Raw genomic sequence first — 18,219 nt, forward strand, 5'->3', positions numbered from 1 at the left:
AAATAAACATTAAAAAAAAATTAAAAAAAAAAATTCTTGCCTGATGAGCCTCTCTTCCAAGCCTCCCTTTTCTGTTCTGCTGGCCTGTGTGTCTACTTCTATACCCACATCCCATCATTTTACTGATTTTACCTTTCTAAAATGACAGACTTTTTTTTTTTTTAAATAGGCTCCACGCCCCACATGGGGCTCGAACTCATGACCCTGAGATCGGGTTGCGTGCTTGACCAACTGGGCCAGCCAGACTAAAAGAGACTCGTAATGTTTACAGATCTAATGTCGACGAACAATTCTTCTTTCAAGACTCTTTAGTAACTTTGCAGTATTCTTACAGATAACTACTTAAGAATCCTTTTCCCAAACAATTTTTTTTTTTAAACCCCTTGGGGTTTTGATCAGAGATGAGGACGTGGCTTTTTGAGGTGTATTCCCCTGCTGGCCTGCTTTAACCACGCACTATTCTTCCGTATGGTCAAACACACAGCATGCATGATCTCTCCTGAGACTTCTGCCCCTTGGTGTGAGCCCAGATCTGGCGAACTGGCTGCTTTTGGGTCTTTGAGTCCTTTCTGATCCTGTTAATTGTTTCCACACCAGTCGAGGGCTCGCCCCTGCACAGCTGGGCTCCTGCATCAACTTTCCACGGGGTTCCCCCTGCTCCCAGCATGCCCTTCCAGTCTAGCCTGCCCATGGCCACTTCCCTGGTCTCTCTCCCCACATTTCCTCTCTGTCAAGAGCAGACATTGTCATGTCTTAGCCCTACGAGGGCCGGCTGGCTGTGTAGACTCCCCATAGTCTCATTCAAGGTAAGAGCTAATGCAACTATGTCACCAGGCGGAATGAAGGAGGAAAAAAAAAACAAAAAACAATGAGTGGAGATAGGTGAACCATGTATCACAAATAAAATCCCACTACAAGGACGCATATGGGAAATCCCTTGTACCTTCCACTCAACTTTGCTGTGAATCTGAAAGTGCTCTAAAAAATATCTATTAAAACAAAAATCGTACTGCAACAACACTCTCGAGTATTTTCAAACTTTTTGATCTGCTACCAACAGTAAGAAATATGTTTAGGGGCGCCTGGGTGGCTCAGTCGGTTAAGCATCCGACTTCGGCTCAGGTCATGATCTCATGGTCCGTGAGTTCAAGCCCCGCGTCAGGCTCTGTGCTGACAGCTCAGAGCCTGAAGCCTGCTTCGGATTCCGTGTCTCCCTCTCTCTCGGACCCTCCCCCGTTCATGCTCTCTCTGTCTCAAAAATAAATAACAAAACATTTCAAAAAATTTAAAAAAAAGAAATATGTTTATATTGGGGCGCCTGGGTGGCTCAGTCAGTTAAGCATCCAACTTCGGATCAGGTCATGAGTCACAGTTTGTGGGTTCGAGCCCCACACCGGGCTCTGTACTGACAGCTCGGAGCCTGGAGCCTGTTTCTGAGTCTGTGTCTCCCTCTCTCTCTGCCCCTCCCCAACTTGTGCTCGCTCTCTCTCTCTCCCTCAAAAATAAACAAACATTAACAAGGATTTTTAAATTAAAAAAAAGAAGTATGTTTATATTGAAATATGGAACATACACACATACTTAGAGCAAATATTTCCTAAAATATTACCCACCCTGATATTTTCTGATATTCTCCATTCAATCTTATCACTGCAGTTTTTTTAAATTCTGGATACAACCCACATGATTTCACACTACACTGATTGGTCAGGAAATGCAGTTTGAGAAACCCTGCTCCAAAGGAATCCTTGTGAGAACAGTATTAGGATAAACATATTGGTTAAAATTAAAATCATACATTTCACATGAAGCTTGCTGTCTCTTAGTGTGTTAGTTGGCAAAGGGAAATAGTTGGATCCCACTGGAAAGGATCACTTTCCATACACTTCTCATCCCTGGTCCTTTTCTTCCTCCACAGTTCTGGGATCTTCTGTACATGGCGAAGTGTATGTTGGGGGGGGGCCGGGGGTGCGGGTACGTGCGGACACAAGGCGTTACACCCGCAACGCTTTAAAGAGAGTGCAGGAAACAAAGGGTGATGGCTGCATGACCACAGAAGAAGTTCACATATTTCCCCGCCTCCTGTCTTAGAATACATGATTTACAGGAAGTGTTTGTTGTTGCTGCTGTTTCGAGGAAGTCAGGTGCCTGGAGATTAGTTAAATGTGTTTTTCTGTCAGTTTGTCTTATTCAGTCTTCACTTCACTGCAACAATTACGAAAACCAGAAGGGTCAGGAAGAGTGATTGCCTACTGCTGTTCCATAACATTTCTAGAAAGGAATTCTATCTGAGGAAGCAAGCAGTCAGTCACGGCAGACAAGCCCGAAGGCAGCGGGTCCGATGTGTGGTCTCTGTTCCACGATTACGTATGCATGTTCCAGCAGCCCGTGCACCAGAGATGAGGAGACCCAACCTCGGGACTCACACTGGACTGACCAGATCGTGGCTAGTTACAGACAATGTCACAGACCTCAGGTCCTTGTACCCCCCTCCGATTTAATGACAGGAGGTCAGGAGGGGCTCGGGCCCCAGTGAACGACCACTCACCTAGGCAGGTGGGCCTTGGGATCTTCTCACTAAGGTGAGGGTGCCGCCCGGCAGGCTCTTCCCCATACTCCGTTGGACCAGTAGGATCAGGCTTGGAACTGGAAATGCCTGGTACACAGAGGGACGACATGAAGCCCAGGTGAATGGGGAGAACTAGGGACCAGTCTGGGTCTGTCAAAGGCACAACCTGAGTGTGAAGAGGAAATAGCAAGGATCTGGGGACCACTTAGAAAACCTTCTCTTGGGGCGCCTGGGTGGCGCAGTCGGTTAAGCGCCCGACTTCAGCTCAGGTCACGATCTCGCGGTCCGTGAGTTCCAGCCCCACGTCGGGCTCTGGGCTGATGGCTCGGAGCCTGGAGCCTGCTTCCGATTCTGTGTCTCCCTCTCTCGCTGCCCCTCCCCCGTTCATGCTCTGTCTCTCTCTGTCCCAAAAATAAATAAACGTTGAAAAAAAAAAACAAAAAACCTTCTCTTAGAAGGCTACTGGGAGCTTCTCAGACACCAGTACTCATGACGTGACCAGGATGTATGGTGAGGGTCACAAGGTGACCGGAAGGGCCCGCCTGCACACCAAGGCTCGCGTTTGGGCGAGCCACTGCTTCTTGGCCCAGTGGGGCTTAGTGGCACAGAGCAGGGACTCAGACACACCGAGTTCCATCGTTAACTCAGCACTTACGAGGAACGTGACAGGAGCTGACGCTCACTCTCGTCATCCTTCACACGGGAACACCATCCCCGACCTCGTACATTTAAGGAGTAACCACGCATAATGCAGCCGTGACAGTTCCGGGCACACAGACCCTGCTATGCCCAGTTCCCAGCCATGTCCCCGGTGCCCCCTTCCCCCCAAGAACTTCCATGGAAGCAGCTCTCTCTAACGGACACAGAAAATGTTTAACGTCTGCTCCCACCGGACTGGCCCACACCCTCACCTCCGGAGACCATCTTCCCGTAGGTCTCCAGCATGAGATCCCAGTACTGCTCCTTCTGGACGGACTCCAGGTGCCTCCACGGCTCCTAGAAAACATGTGATGACATGACTCCAACGCAGGTTTCTGAACCCAGCCTTCCCTCCCTGTAGGAAAGTGGAGGAAAACAGGCCTATGCCCTCGCCGCCTGGCCATCAGATGATCGAAGGAATCACAGGAGGTAGTTCAAGGGAAGAGGCCAAGGGGAAAACCACAGTCTCCACGTCAGTATTTCTTGCCCTGGTTAGAATACATCTAGATTAAGGGGCGCCTGGGTGGCGCAGTCGGTTACGCGTCCGACTTCAGCCAGGTCACGATCTCGCGGTCCGGGAGTTCGAGCCCCGCGTCGGGCTCTGGGCTGATGGCTCGGAGCCTGGAGCCTGTTTCTGATTCTGTGTCTCCCTCTCTCTCTGCCCCTCCCCCGTTCATGCTCTGTCTCTCTCTGTCCCAAAAATAAATTTAAAAATGTTGAAAAAAAAAATTTTTTTTTAAAAAGAATACATCTAGATTTTAAGTGCTGGCTTTTTAGTTGCACATACTTAAGAGTCAAGAACACAGAGAGAAGGCAAAAGCTTCTTCTACCCTGTCCTTCTGTCTTTCTTTCTTTTTTTAAATATTTATTTTGAGAGAGAGAGAGAGAGAGAGAGAGAGAGAATACACAGGAGAAGCAGAGGGAGAGGGAGAGAGAGAATCCCAAACAGACTCTACACTGTCAGCGTGAAGCCCGATGAGGGGCTTGATCTCACCAATTGTGAGATCACGACCTGAGCTGAGATCACGAGTTGGATGCTGGGGGAGCCTGGGTGGCTGAGTCAGTTAAGAAACTGACTTCAGCTCAGGTCACGGTCTTACAGTTCGTGAGTTCGAGCCCCACATCGGGCTCTCTGCTGTCAGTGTGGAGCCCACTTTGGATCCTCTGTCTCCCTCTTCTTTGTCCCTCTGCTGTTCTCTCTCTCTCTCTCTCTCTCTCTCTCTCTCTCAAAAATAAAGATTAAAAAAAAAAAAAGTTGGATGCTTCACCCACTGAGCCCTCAAGCACCCCTTATTTTTTTTAACTCAATGCTTATAATAGAGGTCTTTGAACAGTCGGAATCTGATACTCCCGATATTTCATTAAAATCTGGAAATTCATGGGGCACCTGGGGGGCTCAGTCGGTTAAGCGTCTGACTTCGACTCAGGTCACGATCTCGCGTTTCGTGGGTTCGAGCCCCGCGTCGGGCTCTGTGCTGACAGCTCGGGGCCTGGAGCCTGCTTCGGATTCTGTGTCTCCCTCTCTCTGCCCCACCCCTGTTCTCACTCTGTCTGTCTCTCTCTCTCTCAAAAATAAACATTAAAAAAATGTTTTAAAACTCTGGAAATTCAAGAGGGAAAAGGAATTAAAAGGGAATTTGTTAGAAAACCACACGCGAGTCAGCAAAAAGGTGGGAAGCGACCACAAGGAAGTCGGACGCATCCTAGTCTCTCTGAAACAGATCAGTGGATTCAGACCAGAGACAGAGGGCTGCCTCCGTGCACACGTGGAGCCTCCCCAACAGTTCTGAGTTTACAGCCTAACGTTAGACCGGTTTTCCTCCCACTCAGTGGAAAATCGATGGGTTCTCTGGAGCAAGGTGTGCCTCAATTATCCCCCAAAACATGCCCTTCTTCTCCTGTGAAACTGGAGGCTAGAGCCTCGAACCTGGCAACGCTGCCCAGCTGGAGTCCACGTCTGTGGATTCAAATCCCCATCTCCCCGCCGAAGAGCGGAGCGCTGGAGACCCAGTCTGGACGGCAGAGTGATCAACAGCCCAGTCTCGGCTGTAAACTCTACCTGTGTGACTCAACCGGGCCGGGTTTTTGAGTCCCGGCCCTGCCACTTCTACCTGCGTGACCCTCAGCAAGAGACACCACCTTTCTGAGCCTCCATTCTCACTTGGTGGTGGGATAACACTCACACCCTGACTGACAGAAATAACGGAGGCATCCCCTGTCTTCACAGCACTCTCTAGTTTTCAGTCCTGGCATTCACCGGCCTAGCGAACACGTAGGTGTTCAGAGATGCACGCACACAGGTGTTTGGCTAAGAGCTGCCCCCGTTAGCACATGAGCTCCAGTGTGTACTTTGTCAGGCCCCGAGACGATGCCCAGGACAGAGCAGGCTCTCGGTGCATGCTGTCTGGGGGATATAAAGCCCTCGGCAAATAACTCCTCGGAAATCACGCCTGTAGTAGTGTTATTCTATGTGCGGCCTACGGGACACTTGGTCTCCCACGCTCACCAGGGTTTGCAGAGAAAATGAAGGGATGCTGTACTCTTTCAGGAACCCCAAAGTTGATAACCACCCACTATTATGAATAGCCAGGCTACAGGGAGCAAACATGAGGAGGGCGAATAAGAAAATGAGATATTCTCAGGGCACGAGGTATGCTCAGGGAAGCCATTCTCAGTCCTAGGTCAAGTCTGCCTAACAGCATATCAAAGGGAAGCAGAAAGGTCTGGAAAAGCATGATTTACCCAAAAGTCTGCAATTAGCAGGTACTAAGCAAAAATTTTACAAAGAAAACACGGGGTTGGATTTTTTTTAGGATAAAAATGCAAAAAGTGACTTAAATGTATTTCACGATATACTTAAGCATTAACTATAACCACATTTTTTATTTTAATTTTAATTCAAAATTTTCTACTTTGGGGGCGCCTGGGTGGCTCAGTCAGTTGAGCGTCCAACTCCTGATTTCGGCTCAGGTCAGGATCTCACGGTTTGTGAGATCGAGCCCCACGTTGGACTCCATGCTGACAGAGCGGAGCCTGCTTGGGGTTCTCTCTCTCTCCCTCTCTCTATGCCCGTCCCCCGTGCGCTCTCTCTCTCTCTCTCTCTCTCTCAAAATAAATAAATAACCTTTAAAAGATAAAATAAAATGTTCAGTTTTGAAAGGAGCTCGTAGAACTGTGAGCTTATTGTGTTAATCTGTGAATGAAGCTACCTTCACAACCTCCGGAGAAGAACAGGTTTGAGCAAACACTGCTGAATAGGAGACCCCTCACGCTTCCCGTGAATCTGATGCAAAACTATGGAATCTGATGCAAAACTACCCTTGATTTTGTGTGGAGACAGCGCCACCTTGTGGGTTTGTGAGACGCTGCCACAGCTGACCTGCACACAGGTCCCCCTGCACTGTGTTCCTCTCCCGAAATCTGAAGACGCAGGAATGTGAGTAAAAGCATCCCCGAGTCTGCATGAGGCTCTAACTCACTCCTGGCTTCTAACGATGAAACTGCGTGGGGATGCTACCTCATTATTCTGGCATTATTCACGAGGCTCCTAACCTATAAAGGAGATTCGAGGGAGTGATTACATCTATTGCAAGATCCCCTGCACGTAACAAAGCGTCCACTAAATATCAAGCCCCTTCTGGAGGTGCACATGGCCCTTGTTATAGTTGGGAGCAGGGATGCTGGAAGCGGTTAAGAATGACTTTTGTTTGTCTGGATCGAGGGGCTGTTAATCAGTTATCTGCTAAATACAGGGAAATGCACACAGACACAGGCAAGTCACGGTCAATGCTGCTACGTAATGTTTCGTTAATGCTTAATTCTACCAGCTAAAAGATGTTCATAAATTGCACAGACCTCTCATAGGAACACTCTGTACTTGCTACAGAAGCAACAGTAATCCTCACGTCTGCTTGAAATATTTCACAGAATACCCAAATCTTTTGCACTTGTACAAAACCTAACAATTTGGTTTCTAGGTACCTTGAAAGTGGGAAGACAGGTACTCCTGAGTCACTAAAAAGGTCTGTCCCTCTCCTGCCCTCTCCCGTCCCTCTCCCAGGGTGAACTGTGAAGTTCGTATTCTGGTTTCTACATCCCTGAGCCTCGAAATCTGAAGCTCCCACCGGGCTTGGGCAGCACATCACCACCACCCACTGGCCTCCCTGCCCCTACCTTCTCTAGAGAACCGCAGAGTTCCCCGAAGGTTTGAAACAACGCTTTGATCAAGGCGTACGGGTTCCAGAAAAACTTTATTTTTTAAATAATTTTGTAGTGTTTTTTTAATTTTTTTTAATCTTTATTTAAAATTTGAGAGAGAGACAGACAGTGTGATTAGGGGAGGGGCGGTTAGAGATGGGGACGGAATCCAAAGCAGGCTCCAGGCTCCGAGCTGTCGGCACAGAGGGCTCCAGGCACAGCACCCGTGAAACCGCGAGATCGTGACCTGAGCCGAAGTCAGACACTTAACCGACTGAGCCACCAAGGTGCCCCCAGAAAAACTTTATTTTTATCAAATGCAACTTTTCAGAGTTGTTAACTACATACTCAAAATAAACCTGTTCCCCAAGTTGTTTTGGATAGAGTAACAGAGACCAGATTTACTTTCCCTCCTGAAACAACTGGAAAAGGAGACAAAATATAGGAAACAACGGTTGGGGGACACCGCCTGTCAGGCGGAGCAGAGCAGAGCTCCCTGAAAGTGAGGAGACGAATCAGGTGAGCCCTGCACTGGCCGAACGCACCACCTGGAGACAACAGCCCGGAAGCACAGGCAGGGGGGCCAGGCTGAGTCAGGCGGCCCCCTCCCCCTAGAGTTGGCGGAAGTTGCTAGGGTCTGGGAAGGCGAAGGCAGCCAGAGTCAGCAGGGCAGCAGACCAGAGCGGGGAGCTGAACGGAGAGAAGGCTCCGGAGATCTCCAGGGGGTCCCCCTCGGGTCTGGGAAGGAGCCTCCAGGAGAAGCAGAGCAAACAGAGCTGGCGGTAGGTAGTTCCTTCCAGCCAGAGTGGAAAACCTCATACATCAAGCAGCATCAGGTACGATACACAGAAGGGTCTTGCCTCGGTGGTGGGAGACATGAGCCCAGACTAAAGACTTCTCTGGTGCCATAAAGCTACGTCCAAGCAACTCAGTCACATCCCAGAGCAAAGCTCTAGAACATTTACAGGGGGGCACCTGGGTGCTTCAGTTGGTTAAGCATCCAACTCTTGACTCGGCTCAGGTCATGATCTCACGGTTCGTGGGTTCGAGCCCCAAGTCAAGCTCCACGCTGATAGTACAGAGCCTGTTTGGGATTCTGTCTCCCTCTGCCCCTCTCCTCTGCTCATGCACTCTCTCTCTTTCAAAATAAATAAATGGGGCGCCTGGGTGACTCAGTCAGTTAAGTGTCCAACTCTTGATTTGGCTCAGGTCATGATCTTACAGTTCATGAGCTCGAGGCCCAAGTCTGGATCTGTGCTGATTGCGTGGAGCCTGCTTGGGACTCTCGCTCCCCCTCTCTCTGCCCCTCCCTCACTCGTGCACATGCTTGCTCTCTCTTGCTCTCAAAAATCAATAAATAAATATTTTAAAAAATAAAAAGGGGTGCCTGGATGGTTCAGTTGGTTGAGGGTCCAACTTTGACCCAGGTCACGATCTCACAGTTTGTGGGTCTGAGCCCTGCATCAGGCTCTGTGTTGACAGCTTAGAGCCTGGAGCCTGCTTCAGATTCTGTGTCTCCCTCTCTCTCTGCCCCTTCCCTGCTCACACTCTGTCTCTCTCAAAAATAAACATTAAAAAAATTTTTAGTAAAAATAAAATAAACAAACATTAAAAAAAAAAAAAAGAACTTTTATAGGAATGCCAAAATACTCGGCACCCAACAAAGTAAAATTCACGTCTGACATCCAATCAAAGGTTGCTGGGCATGGTAAGTACCAGGAAAACACCTCACAATGAGATCAATCAATCCATCCAAACTGACTCAGAAATGACACAGGTGACAGATTAGCAGACAAGGACACTAAAATAGACATCATAGGGGCGCCTGGGTGGCTCAGTCGGTTAAGTGTCCGACTTCGGCTCAGGTCATGATCTCACGGTTCGTGGGTTCGAGCCCCGCGTCGGGCTCTGTGCTGACAGCCTGGAGCCTGGAGCCTGCTTCAGATTCTGTGACTCCCTCTCTCTCTGCCCCTCCCCCACTCACACTCTGTCTGTCTCTCTCAAAAATAAATAAAACGTTAAAAAAAAATTTTTTTTAAACAGACATTATAGCCATATTCCGTACAGTCAAGAAAATGTAGGAACAACAGAACATGTTAAGTACAGATGTGAAAAATATAATGAAGCCCCAATTCAAACTTCTAGAGATGAAAAAGACATTTGAGATGAAAAATACACTGGATGGGATTAACAACAGATCAGACAAAGCAGAAGAGAAGATTATTGAACTTGAAGACACGTGAACAGGGAGTATCCAAAATGAAACAGAGATTTTTTTTTTAATAGAGACAGAAAGCATCAATAACGCTCTGGGACAACCTGGAGAGCTCTAAAGAACGTACACACGTTATCCTCACACAGAGTCCACGTGGGGGTTATTCTCAAACTCCACAAAGAAGTGGAGAAGGAAGGGAGACAGAAGATGGTCGAAGAGATACTGGTCAAGATTTTCCAAATTTGATGAAAACTATAAACCCACAGATCCAAGAACCCCACACGAAGAAAACGAGTCCTAGGCCATCCATCGTAGTCAAACCGTTAAAAACCACTGAGAAAATATCAAAAGAAGCAAGAAAAATATATTACACGCAGAAGAACGAAGTTAAGAGTACAGATGACATGACTCCATTTCACACCCAATTCTAGAAAATGCAAGCTAATGTATGGTGACAGAAAGCAGCTCAGTGGCAGCCTTGGGATCTCAGCACTGGGGGCGGTGGGGGGGCAGGTGGGAGGGGTCACAAAGGGGCAAAAGGAAACCGTGGGCGTAACAGGGATGTTTATCAACCTGATTGTGAACATGGTTTCACACGTGTGTATACGTGTCAAGAAACTTACCAAACCGTATGCTTGAAATGTGTGCGGTTTACTGTTTGTCCACTACACCTCCCTAAAGCTGGGGGAGGTCGCCTGGCCCACATGACCCGTAACCATTCAAACTCTCAAACTGACTCCCGTGGGGGAGGCCGAGACCAGGAAATCGAGTCTTTTCTCCGCACCACCCCAAGAGCAGGAGCAGGACAAACAAGAGGGAAGCTTCACAGCCACTTCCTCCAGGAAGAAGGGGTCCAGATTCCGTTATCAAGGTGACGATCACCCAGCCTTCTGCCTCAAGAGAAATACTGGGACTCGGGCTTCATTCCACGTGCCTGTTGCTGCCCTGCTAGCCGTCCTCTCTCCTTCTGACAGCACGTCCCCTTTCCACGCTCCCGCTGGAGCCCCGGCGGGGGTAAGACAAGCAGGGAAGCCGGCTCACCTGAGGTGCTGCTTGGAGCACGGAGGCCGTGAAGTCCTGGTCTCCCACGAGCCTTTCATCCAGGGCGGCAGCGGCCAGCGCTGAAGCGAGGAACAGCAAGTTGGAAGGCTCTAGATGTCGTCGCAAACCACTCCCCAGAGGGCACCGATGCAATCGGTCGGTACACATCAGAAGTGATGCCCGTCCCTCCCTCGCCAACCAGCCCCAGCTCGCTCCAACCTTCCCAACAGTCTCACCCACAGTTTCCTCCTCCTTCCTCCGAACCAAAATTCACGTGGTCTGGCCCAGCCATAGAGGAGATTCACGGACCAGAGCTCCCCCTCAGAGGGATTCGGTTAAGTCCACTCCGTTTCCAGACTTTCCAGAGATACCCTGATCCGAGCGGCATATCATTTTCCACTCGGTCTTAGGCCCACTAACCACGGCCCCCAGATTTCCCCGAGAACTCACCACATGCCACCGCGAGGAAGCGCCCCTCACCTAATTCCTGCTCCATGTCAGACTCCTCTTTCACAGCACGGCTCGGCGGCTCCCCAGGCCTGGAGGGGGAGGCCCGAGGTCCCAGCTCCTGAGACGCCATTTCAAGATGGCGCCCCGCTCCCCCCACGCGGCAGCTTGCGGAGTCCGTCTTCTCCGATAGGATTTCTTGTCCCAGAACTTGGATGCTGATCTAGAGACCACACAGAATTAGTTACTGAAGGATCCAGAATGAGGGGTTCTGAAAGAAACACAGCTAATGCTCCATAACAGACCACAGGGCGGTCCTCGGGGACATGGAACAGGGAAAGAGGCACACGAGCTTTTCCGTCTAGACCAGCAGGAAGCTGTGAGGAAAACGACCTGAGGGGAGGCCAAAGGCGACCTGAGGGGCGCCTGGGTGGCTCAGTCGGCTAAGCGTCCGACTTCAGCTCAGGTCACGATCTCACAGTCTGTGAGTTCGAGCCCCGCATCGGGCTCTGTGCTGATGCCTCGGAGCCTGGGGCTTGCTTCGGATTCTGTGTCTCCCTGTTTCTCTGCTCCTCCCCTGCTTGCACTCTGTCTGTCTCTCTCTCTCTCTCAAAAATAAATAAACATTAAAAAACATTAAGAAAAAATAAAGGGAAAGTTCATCGACAATGTGTTTCTACTGGATAGTCTCCACCAGTGAAAACTCAGGTATCCTTTGTACAACTTCTCGGACACTTGAGTCTAAAGATGGACAGAGACAAGAGGCTTTGGCCTCTGTTTGTAATGGTCAGAGTCCCAGGGAGCCTTAGAATTAGGGGAGACACGGGGACACACTGGGGCGATATAATAAGAAACACGGATTTCGTCTCTGTCCCAGGTTCCTGGCACAGAGTTGCTAAGACCCTTGGAATTGCCCTAAAGGAAGGGAGTGACAGGAGCAATTCTGTTATTCATGATGAGCCCCTTTCAATCACGCCTGAGTTGAGGCTAAGCAGCGGACGCTTGGTGGGCCCCCAGAGAGCTTCAGGACGGAGGCTGGTCATCAGAGATGCCCACCGGGTGATCAGAGGATTGACCTCACGGCCCCAACCCTCAACCTCTGAGGAAGGGAGAGGGGCCGGAGATTTTCGGTCACCGATGGCCAATGACTAATCTCTCATGCCTAAGTAACGAAGCCTCCATCAAGCTCCCCAAATGATGGGGTCTGGGGAGCCTCTAAGCTGGTGAACACACAGCAGTGCCGGGCGCACGGCATGCAGGGAGAGGCCACGGAAGCCCCACGCCATCCCCATGGCCTCCTGCTGCTGCTCCTGAATCACGCTCCTTATCATAAACCAGCAAGTGTAAGTCGTGCTTTCGCGAGTTCCGGGAGTCATTCCCTGTCCAACCCGGGGAGGGCGTTGTGGGAACCGGCAAATGTCCAGCCAGTCGGTCTTAAGGACAGTTGGCCTGTGTGACCTGTGACTGGTGTCCAAAATAAGAGCATTCTCGTCAGAATGACCCTTATCCCCCTGGGTCTGCCAACCCCAGAATGTTAGTGTCGGGTTTGAACGGACTTGTACGACACCGGGCTGGTATCAGAAAGTTGGAGAATAGGGGTGCCTGGGTGGCTCAGTCGGTTGAGCGTCCGACTTCGGCTCAGGCCATGATCTCACGGCTCGTGGGTTCCAGCCCCGCGTCGGGCTCTGGGCTGATGGCTCGGAACCTGGAGCCTGCTTCAGATTCTGTGTCTCCATCCCCCTCTCTGCCCCTCCCCTGCTCACACTCTGTCTCTCTCTCTCTCTCTCTCTCTCAAAAATAAACAAAACATTAAAGAAAAGAAAAGAGAAGAAATGAAAAGAAAGTTGGAGAACTGGTCGTTAGTGTGGAAAACCACACATGCTGAGAGTCAGAAAAAAAGACAAGACGCCTCGTGAGACCCCAAGGGAGCCCTGTGCCTCGCTGGCGGATTACCCCCTCTGCTTACCCACCGCCACAGTCTCTGGGGGTCTCCCTTCAAGCTCTCCACGAGGGTCACCGCCTCCTCGCCGCTGCCCGGACACTGGGTCCGCACCCACGTCTGGATCTCCCCGGGCAGGATGGTCAGGAACTGCTCCAGCATGAGGATCTCCAGGATCTGCTCCTTCGTGTGAACCTCTGGCTGCAGCCACTGGAAACAGAGCTTCCGAAGCTGTCTCAGGGTCTCGTGGGGCCCAGACGTCACCTGGTAACGAAACTGCCTGAAGAGCTGGCGGGCGGTCTCGGGGTTAGAGAGCTCCCCTCGAGGGGCAGCGTCCGGTCCGCAGAACGGGGAGTCCTCGGCCTTCGCCAGCTGCGGCAGCAGGGCCAGGGCCTGCCCCAGGTCGACAGGCATCATCTGGCTCGGCGGGTCCCTTTGGGTGAAGGGTTTCCCGGAGGGGGCTGTCTCGGGTGGGGGGGGACCAAGTCTTCACCGAGGCTCTCACAGGGACACTAGAGAGGGACAGAGAGCCGGTGCTGGACAGAGAAGGACACAGCATCAGTGAGAACGAATTCACAGGCCCTACCTGAGAAGCAACGGCTCCACTACTCTCCTCTGAAAGATTACAAACCTGAAGCTGCCAAGCAAGTCGCTTAATACCGTATCTAAACTGGCATCTTCACCCAGACCGTCTTACGACATTCTCTCTTGGGCTTCAAAGGGCCAGACCCAGTAGAAGGACAAAATGCATCACGTGAAGCATTTTCACCCTGGCTTTCCACGTGAACGGCTCTTCCACACGACACTTCCTTAACTGCCCCCGCGAGCGTGCAGACTAAACGGTAAAGCTGAACAAAGACGTCATCAACACCCTAGAAGGGGTGACGCTGAAACGACCTGATGCTTCCATAAGGAATAAGGGGTGAAAGAGGACAAATTAATTCTTCCCCAACAGGTGCAACGAAATTTCCAGGTGACCTCTTCTGAGGGCAGTGTGGAAAACGAGACTGTGTGGGAATCGATGAAAAACCTGTCCCAAATGAAATGCTCGACTCCGGGGTTAGAGAAGGCTTAGAACCAACAGTGACTACCCCCCAAAACACTCCTCTGGCCTTGAACTAAGTGAGCACTATTTTATGGCAACTGGCCTAAAAATCTGGAAGACAGTGGCTAAGCTGGTGGAAAAAGGAATGTTAAATGACAAAGGTAGTATTTAGAAATGCTTAAAGGATCAGTTTATTTAACTATTTCTAGTTAACTATCTTGCATAGGATCCTAATATTGGATTATTGGGCCAATCCTTAAATGTTATAAAAGCGCTGCAGGCCATCATTCCTCCAAAACACTAATTGGAACCATAAAAGCAAACAGACACACCCAATCAGTTAATCTGTCTGGCTTAATTAGAGATCGGTAGAATACTCCAGTTTCTCATAGCTGCCTTTTTCTTGTGGTACAGGAAGGAATGTCTTCATGCCTAGCACTTCAAACAACTCATCCTGTATCAGAAAATCATTTAAAAACTATAAATAAACAAAAAATAAAGTAAAATAAAAAATAAAACGTTTCAAGCAAAAAAAGGAAAGGGTGAGGGGCACCGCGTGGCTCAGTTAAGTGCCCCGCTCTTGATTTCGGCTCAGGTCACGATCTCATGGCTTGTGCGTATGAGCCCCGCATTGGGCGCTGCACTGACAGTGGGGAACCTGCTTGGGATTCTCTGTCTCCCTCCCTCTTTGCCCCTCCCCACTCATGTTGTCGCTCTCTCTCTCAAAAAGAAACATTAAAAAAAAAAAAAAGGGAAAGAAGTAAAAAGGATTAATCCAGGGGCACCTGGGTGGCTCAGTCAGTTAGGCATCCAACTTCAGCTCAGGTCATGATCTCAGGGCTCGTGAGTTCAAGCCCACGTCGGGTTCTGTGCTGACAGATTGGAGCTTGGAACCCACTTCAGATTCTGTGTCTCCCTCTCTCTCTGCCCCTCCCCCGCTCATGCTCTGTCTCTCTCTTTCTCTCTCAAAAACAAATAATTTTTTTTTTAATTTAATAAAGGATTAACCCAATATTACAGGTTTCATATGTGGACCTCATTGCACTTATTTTTTGGTTCAACAAGAAACCCACATATTTCGTTCATTTATTCAAACAGAAGCCGGGGTGCCATGCTGATGATGTGCTCAGTACAGACGTGTTTGAGCAATTCTGTTTCTGGCCACAGCAGAGTACCTGCTAGTAAGACCAGCCCACCCACTGTCAACAACTACAGAACTACAGAAAACGTTTAGGGCAATTGTTTTCCTGCACTAGACAACTGGCAGACAAGAATGAGGTCCGCGAGAGAAGAAAACCTCATGGGGAAGAGGCCCATGATCATCCTGGCTGACCGCATGGCGACAATTTCCCAACGATGGTGCAGGAAGCTGGAGCTCAAGCGGAGTTCGGTGGTCTCAACAAACTGAGGAGGGAGAGATCAGAACTTGGAGCCGCTTTAGTATCTGGAATCTGAACAACAGATCAGTGGAAAGAATGGAGCTATGGCAGGGAGGGGGGTGGTCCTGAAGAAGTCTGTGTGGGGTTTTCCTGTGAGCCCTTGGCCAAGGGTTGGACTGCACAGGGGCAGGGTGAAGTTATGCAAAGTTTAACAGACAGCAGATGCTACAGGGTTAAGAGCAAAAGAGATACAAAATAAATGCCAATCAGGAATGAGAGATATTTGAGTTTGTGACCATTAAGAATGGAGAGACCTCGTTAATACCCAAAGCATCCTGAGATACCAGAAAGGCTGCGTGTTAGGATTGTTAGGAGTAAATACAATGCCCTAGAGTAAGATCTACTCTAAACTGGCCCTAAAAGAGCCTAAAGCCAAGCATCAACAAGATCCACAGAGGAAATGCAGCCTCCTGGTCTGGCCTAATCAAGTTAGAATGCCTCAGGATACACTCTGGCCTTTCCAGAGAGCTCTGTCCTAACAAGGCATAAAACCAAGCTAACTCAAGTCAAAGGTGATCAATGAGTAACTCAACTGCCTGCCAGAACAAAACTCAATACTCCTCAGAGGAAGATCACAGAATCCTACAATGTGCCACCCGCAATATTCGAGATGTAACCCCAAATTATTAGACATTTAAAAACATGATAATGTGACTCGAAGTCATGGAAAAAAAAAACAGGAGAAACCAACCCAAAGATGGCCCAAGGACTGCAAGAAAAATATAGCCATAATGAAAGAAGACATAGGGACATTCCACAGAGAAATTGAAATTATAACAAAGAACCAAATCCAAATTCTAGGAAAAGAATTATCAACCCAGATTTCCACTCCAGTAAAAACATCTTTCAAAAATAAGAATAGAAAGATATCTGCTTTTGGAATGTGTTCAAATTCAAGCAACCATCAACTAAACAGAGACTGTTATAAATGTGATATACAAGCCCAACAGTTAACACAAATCAAAAACCTATAATAGGTACACAAAAAATAAAGAGAAAGGAATCCAAACATAACACTAAAGAAACCCATCAAACCACAAGGGAAGAGAGCAAGAGAAGACAGCAACAGAGAACTACAAAAATAACAAGAAAACAGTTAAAACAGCGATAAATATGTAATTATAACAATTACTTTAAATGGTCTAAGTGCTCCAAATCAAGATACAGAGTAACTGAATGAATAAAAAAAAAAAAAAAAACAAAAAAAAAAAACCAACACTCATCTATCTGCTGCCTGTAATAGACTCACTTCAGACCTAAAGACTCCGTACAGATTGAAAGTGAAGGGATGGAAAAACATTTACCATGCAAATAGAAGTGGAGGGGGACAAAAAAGCCAGAGTAGCAATACTATATCAAACAAAACAGACTTTAAAACAAAGACTATAAACAAGAGACAAAGAAGGACACCATATAATACGGGGATCAATCTAACAAGAAGATATAACAATTGCAAATATTTATGCGACCAACATAAAGGCACCTAAATACATAAAGCAAATATTACAAGACATAAAGGAAGAAACTGGCAGTCATACCATAATAATAGGGGAACTTAACACCCTATTTACATCAACGGATAGATCATCCAGACATAAAATCAACAAAGAAACTGGCTTTAAACCACACAGTAGGCCAGATGGAACTAATAGATATATACAGAACATTCCATTCAAAAACAGCAGGATACATTATTTCCAAGTGCACTTGGAACATTCTCCAAGGCATCACATGTTAGGCCACAAAACAAGTCTCAGTAAATTTAAAAAGACTAAAGTCATATCCTGCATCCTCTCTAACCACAACTAGAAATCAATCTGGAGAGAACACAAACACATGGAGGCTAAACAACATACTATCTAACAAGGAGGAGGTCAATCAAGACATCAAAGAGGCAATCGAAAAATACGTGGAGACAAATGAAAACAACCTAAAATCTTTGGGATGCAACAAAAGCAGTTCTAAGAGGGAAGTTATAGCCATATCGGCCTGCCTTCAGAAGGAAAATCTTAAACAACCTAAACTTACACCTAAAGGAGCTAGAAAAAGAAGAACAAACAAAACCCAAAACGAGTAGAAGGGAGGAAACACATTAAACCTTGGTTTGCGAGCATAATTCATTCTGGAAACATGCTTGTAACCCAAAGCACTTGTATATCAAAGTGAATTTCAGGGGCGCCTGGGTGGCGCAGTTAGTTAAGCGTCCGACTTCAGCCAGGTCACGATCTCGTGGTCCGGGAGTTCGAGCCCCGCGTCAGGCTCTGGGCTGATGGCTCAGAGCCTGGAGCCTGTTTCCGATTCTGTGTCTCCCTCTCTCTCTGCCCCTCCCCTGTTCATGCTCTGTCTCTCTGTCCGAAAAATAAATAAACATTGAAAAAAAAAAAAAAAGTGAATTTCAAGAACCACCAGCTCACTTGTGATCATGTGACATTGAGCATCACATACTATTCATATTGCAAGACATCGCTCGTTTATCAAGTAAGATTTTTAGAAATGTTTGCTCGTCTTGAGAAACACTCACAAAACAAGTTACTTGCGATCCAAGGTCTTACTATAATAAAGAATAGAGCAGAAATAAAAATAGAAACTAAAAAACATAGAAAAAGATCAATGAAACCAGGAGCTGGT

The 18,219-nt window shown here is 48.2% G+C and overlaps 1 protein-coding gene across 3 annotated transcripts in view; it reads right to left on the reverse strand.

Annotated features, from left to right (window-relative positions):
- Nucleotides 1-18,219, reverse strand: part of ZNF18 (zinc finger protein 18) — a 30,040-nt gene that overhangs the window by 4,194 nt on the left and 7,627 nt on the right. For 2 of the 3 annotated variants that reach the window (XM_023244532.2, XM_019817184.3), the window contains exons 2-6: nt 13,135-13,643; nt 11,202-11,391; nt 10,722-10,801; nt 3,481-3,565; nt 2,549-2,656 (exon numbers count right to left, since the gene is read on the reverse strand). In XM_023244532.2, coding sequence (XP_023100300.2) covers nt 2,549-2,656; nt 3,481-3,565; nt 10,722-10,801; nt 11,202-11,391; nt 13,135-13,524 — 853 coding nt within the window. In that variant the 5' untranslated portion in view covers nt 13,525-13,643. Of the gene's footprint in view, nt 1-2,548; nt 2,657-3,480; nt 3,566-10,721; nt 10,802-11,201; nt 11,392-13,134; nt 13,644-13,738; nt 14,724-18,219 lie in introns of those variants that run through there. The other variant, XM_003996215.5, reaches the window with a different exon arrangement.

This window comes from Felis catus, chromosome E1 (genome assembly GCF_018350175.1).
Source record: "Felis catus isolate Fca126 chromosome E1, F.catus_Fca126_mat1.0, whole genome shotgun sequence".
NCBI lineage: Eukaryota > Metazoa > Chordata > Mammalia > Carnivora > Felidae > Felis > Felis catus.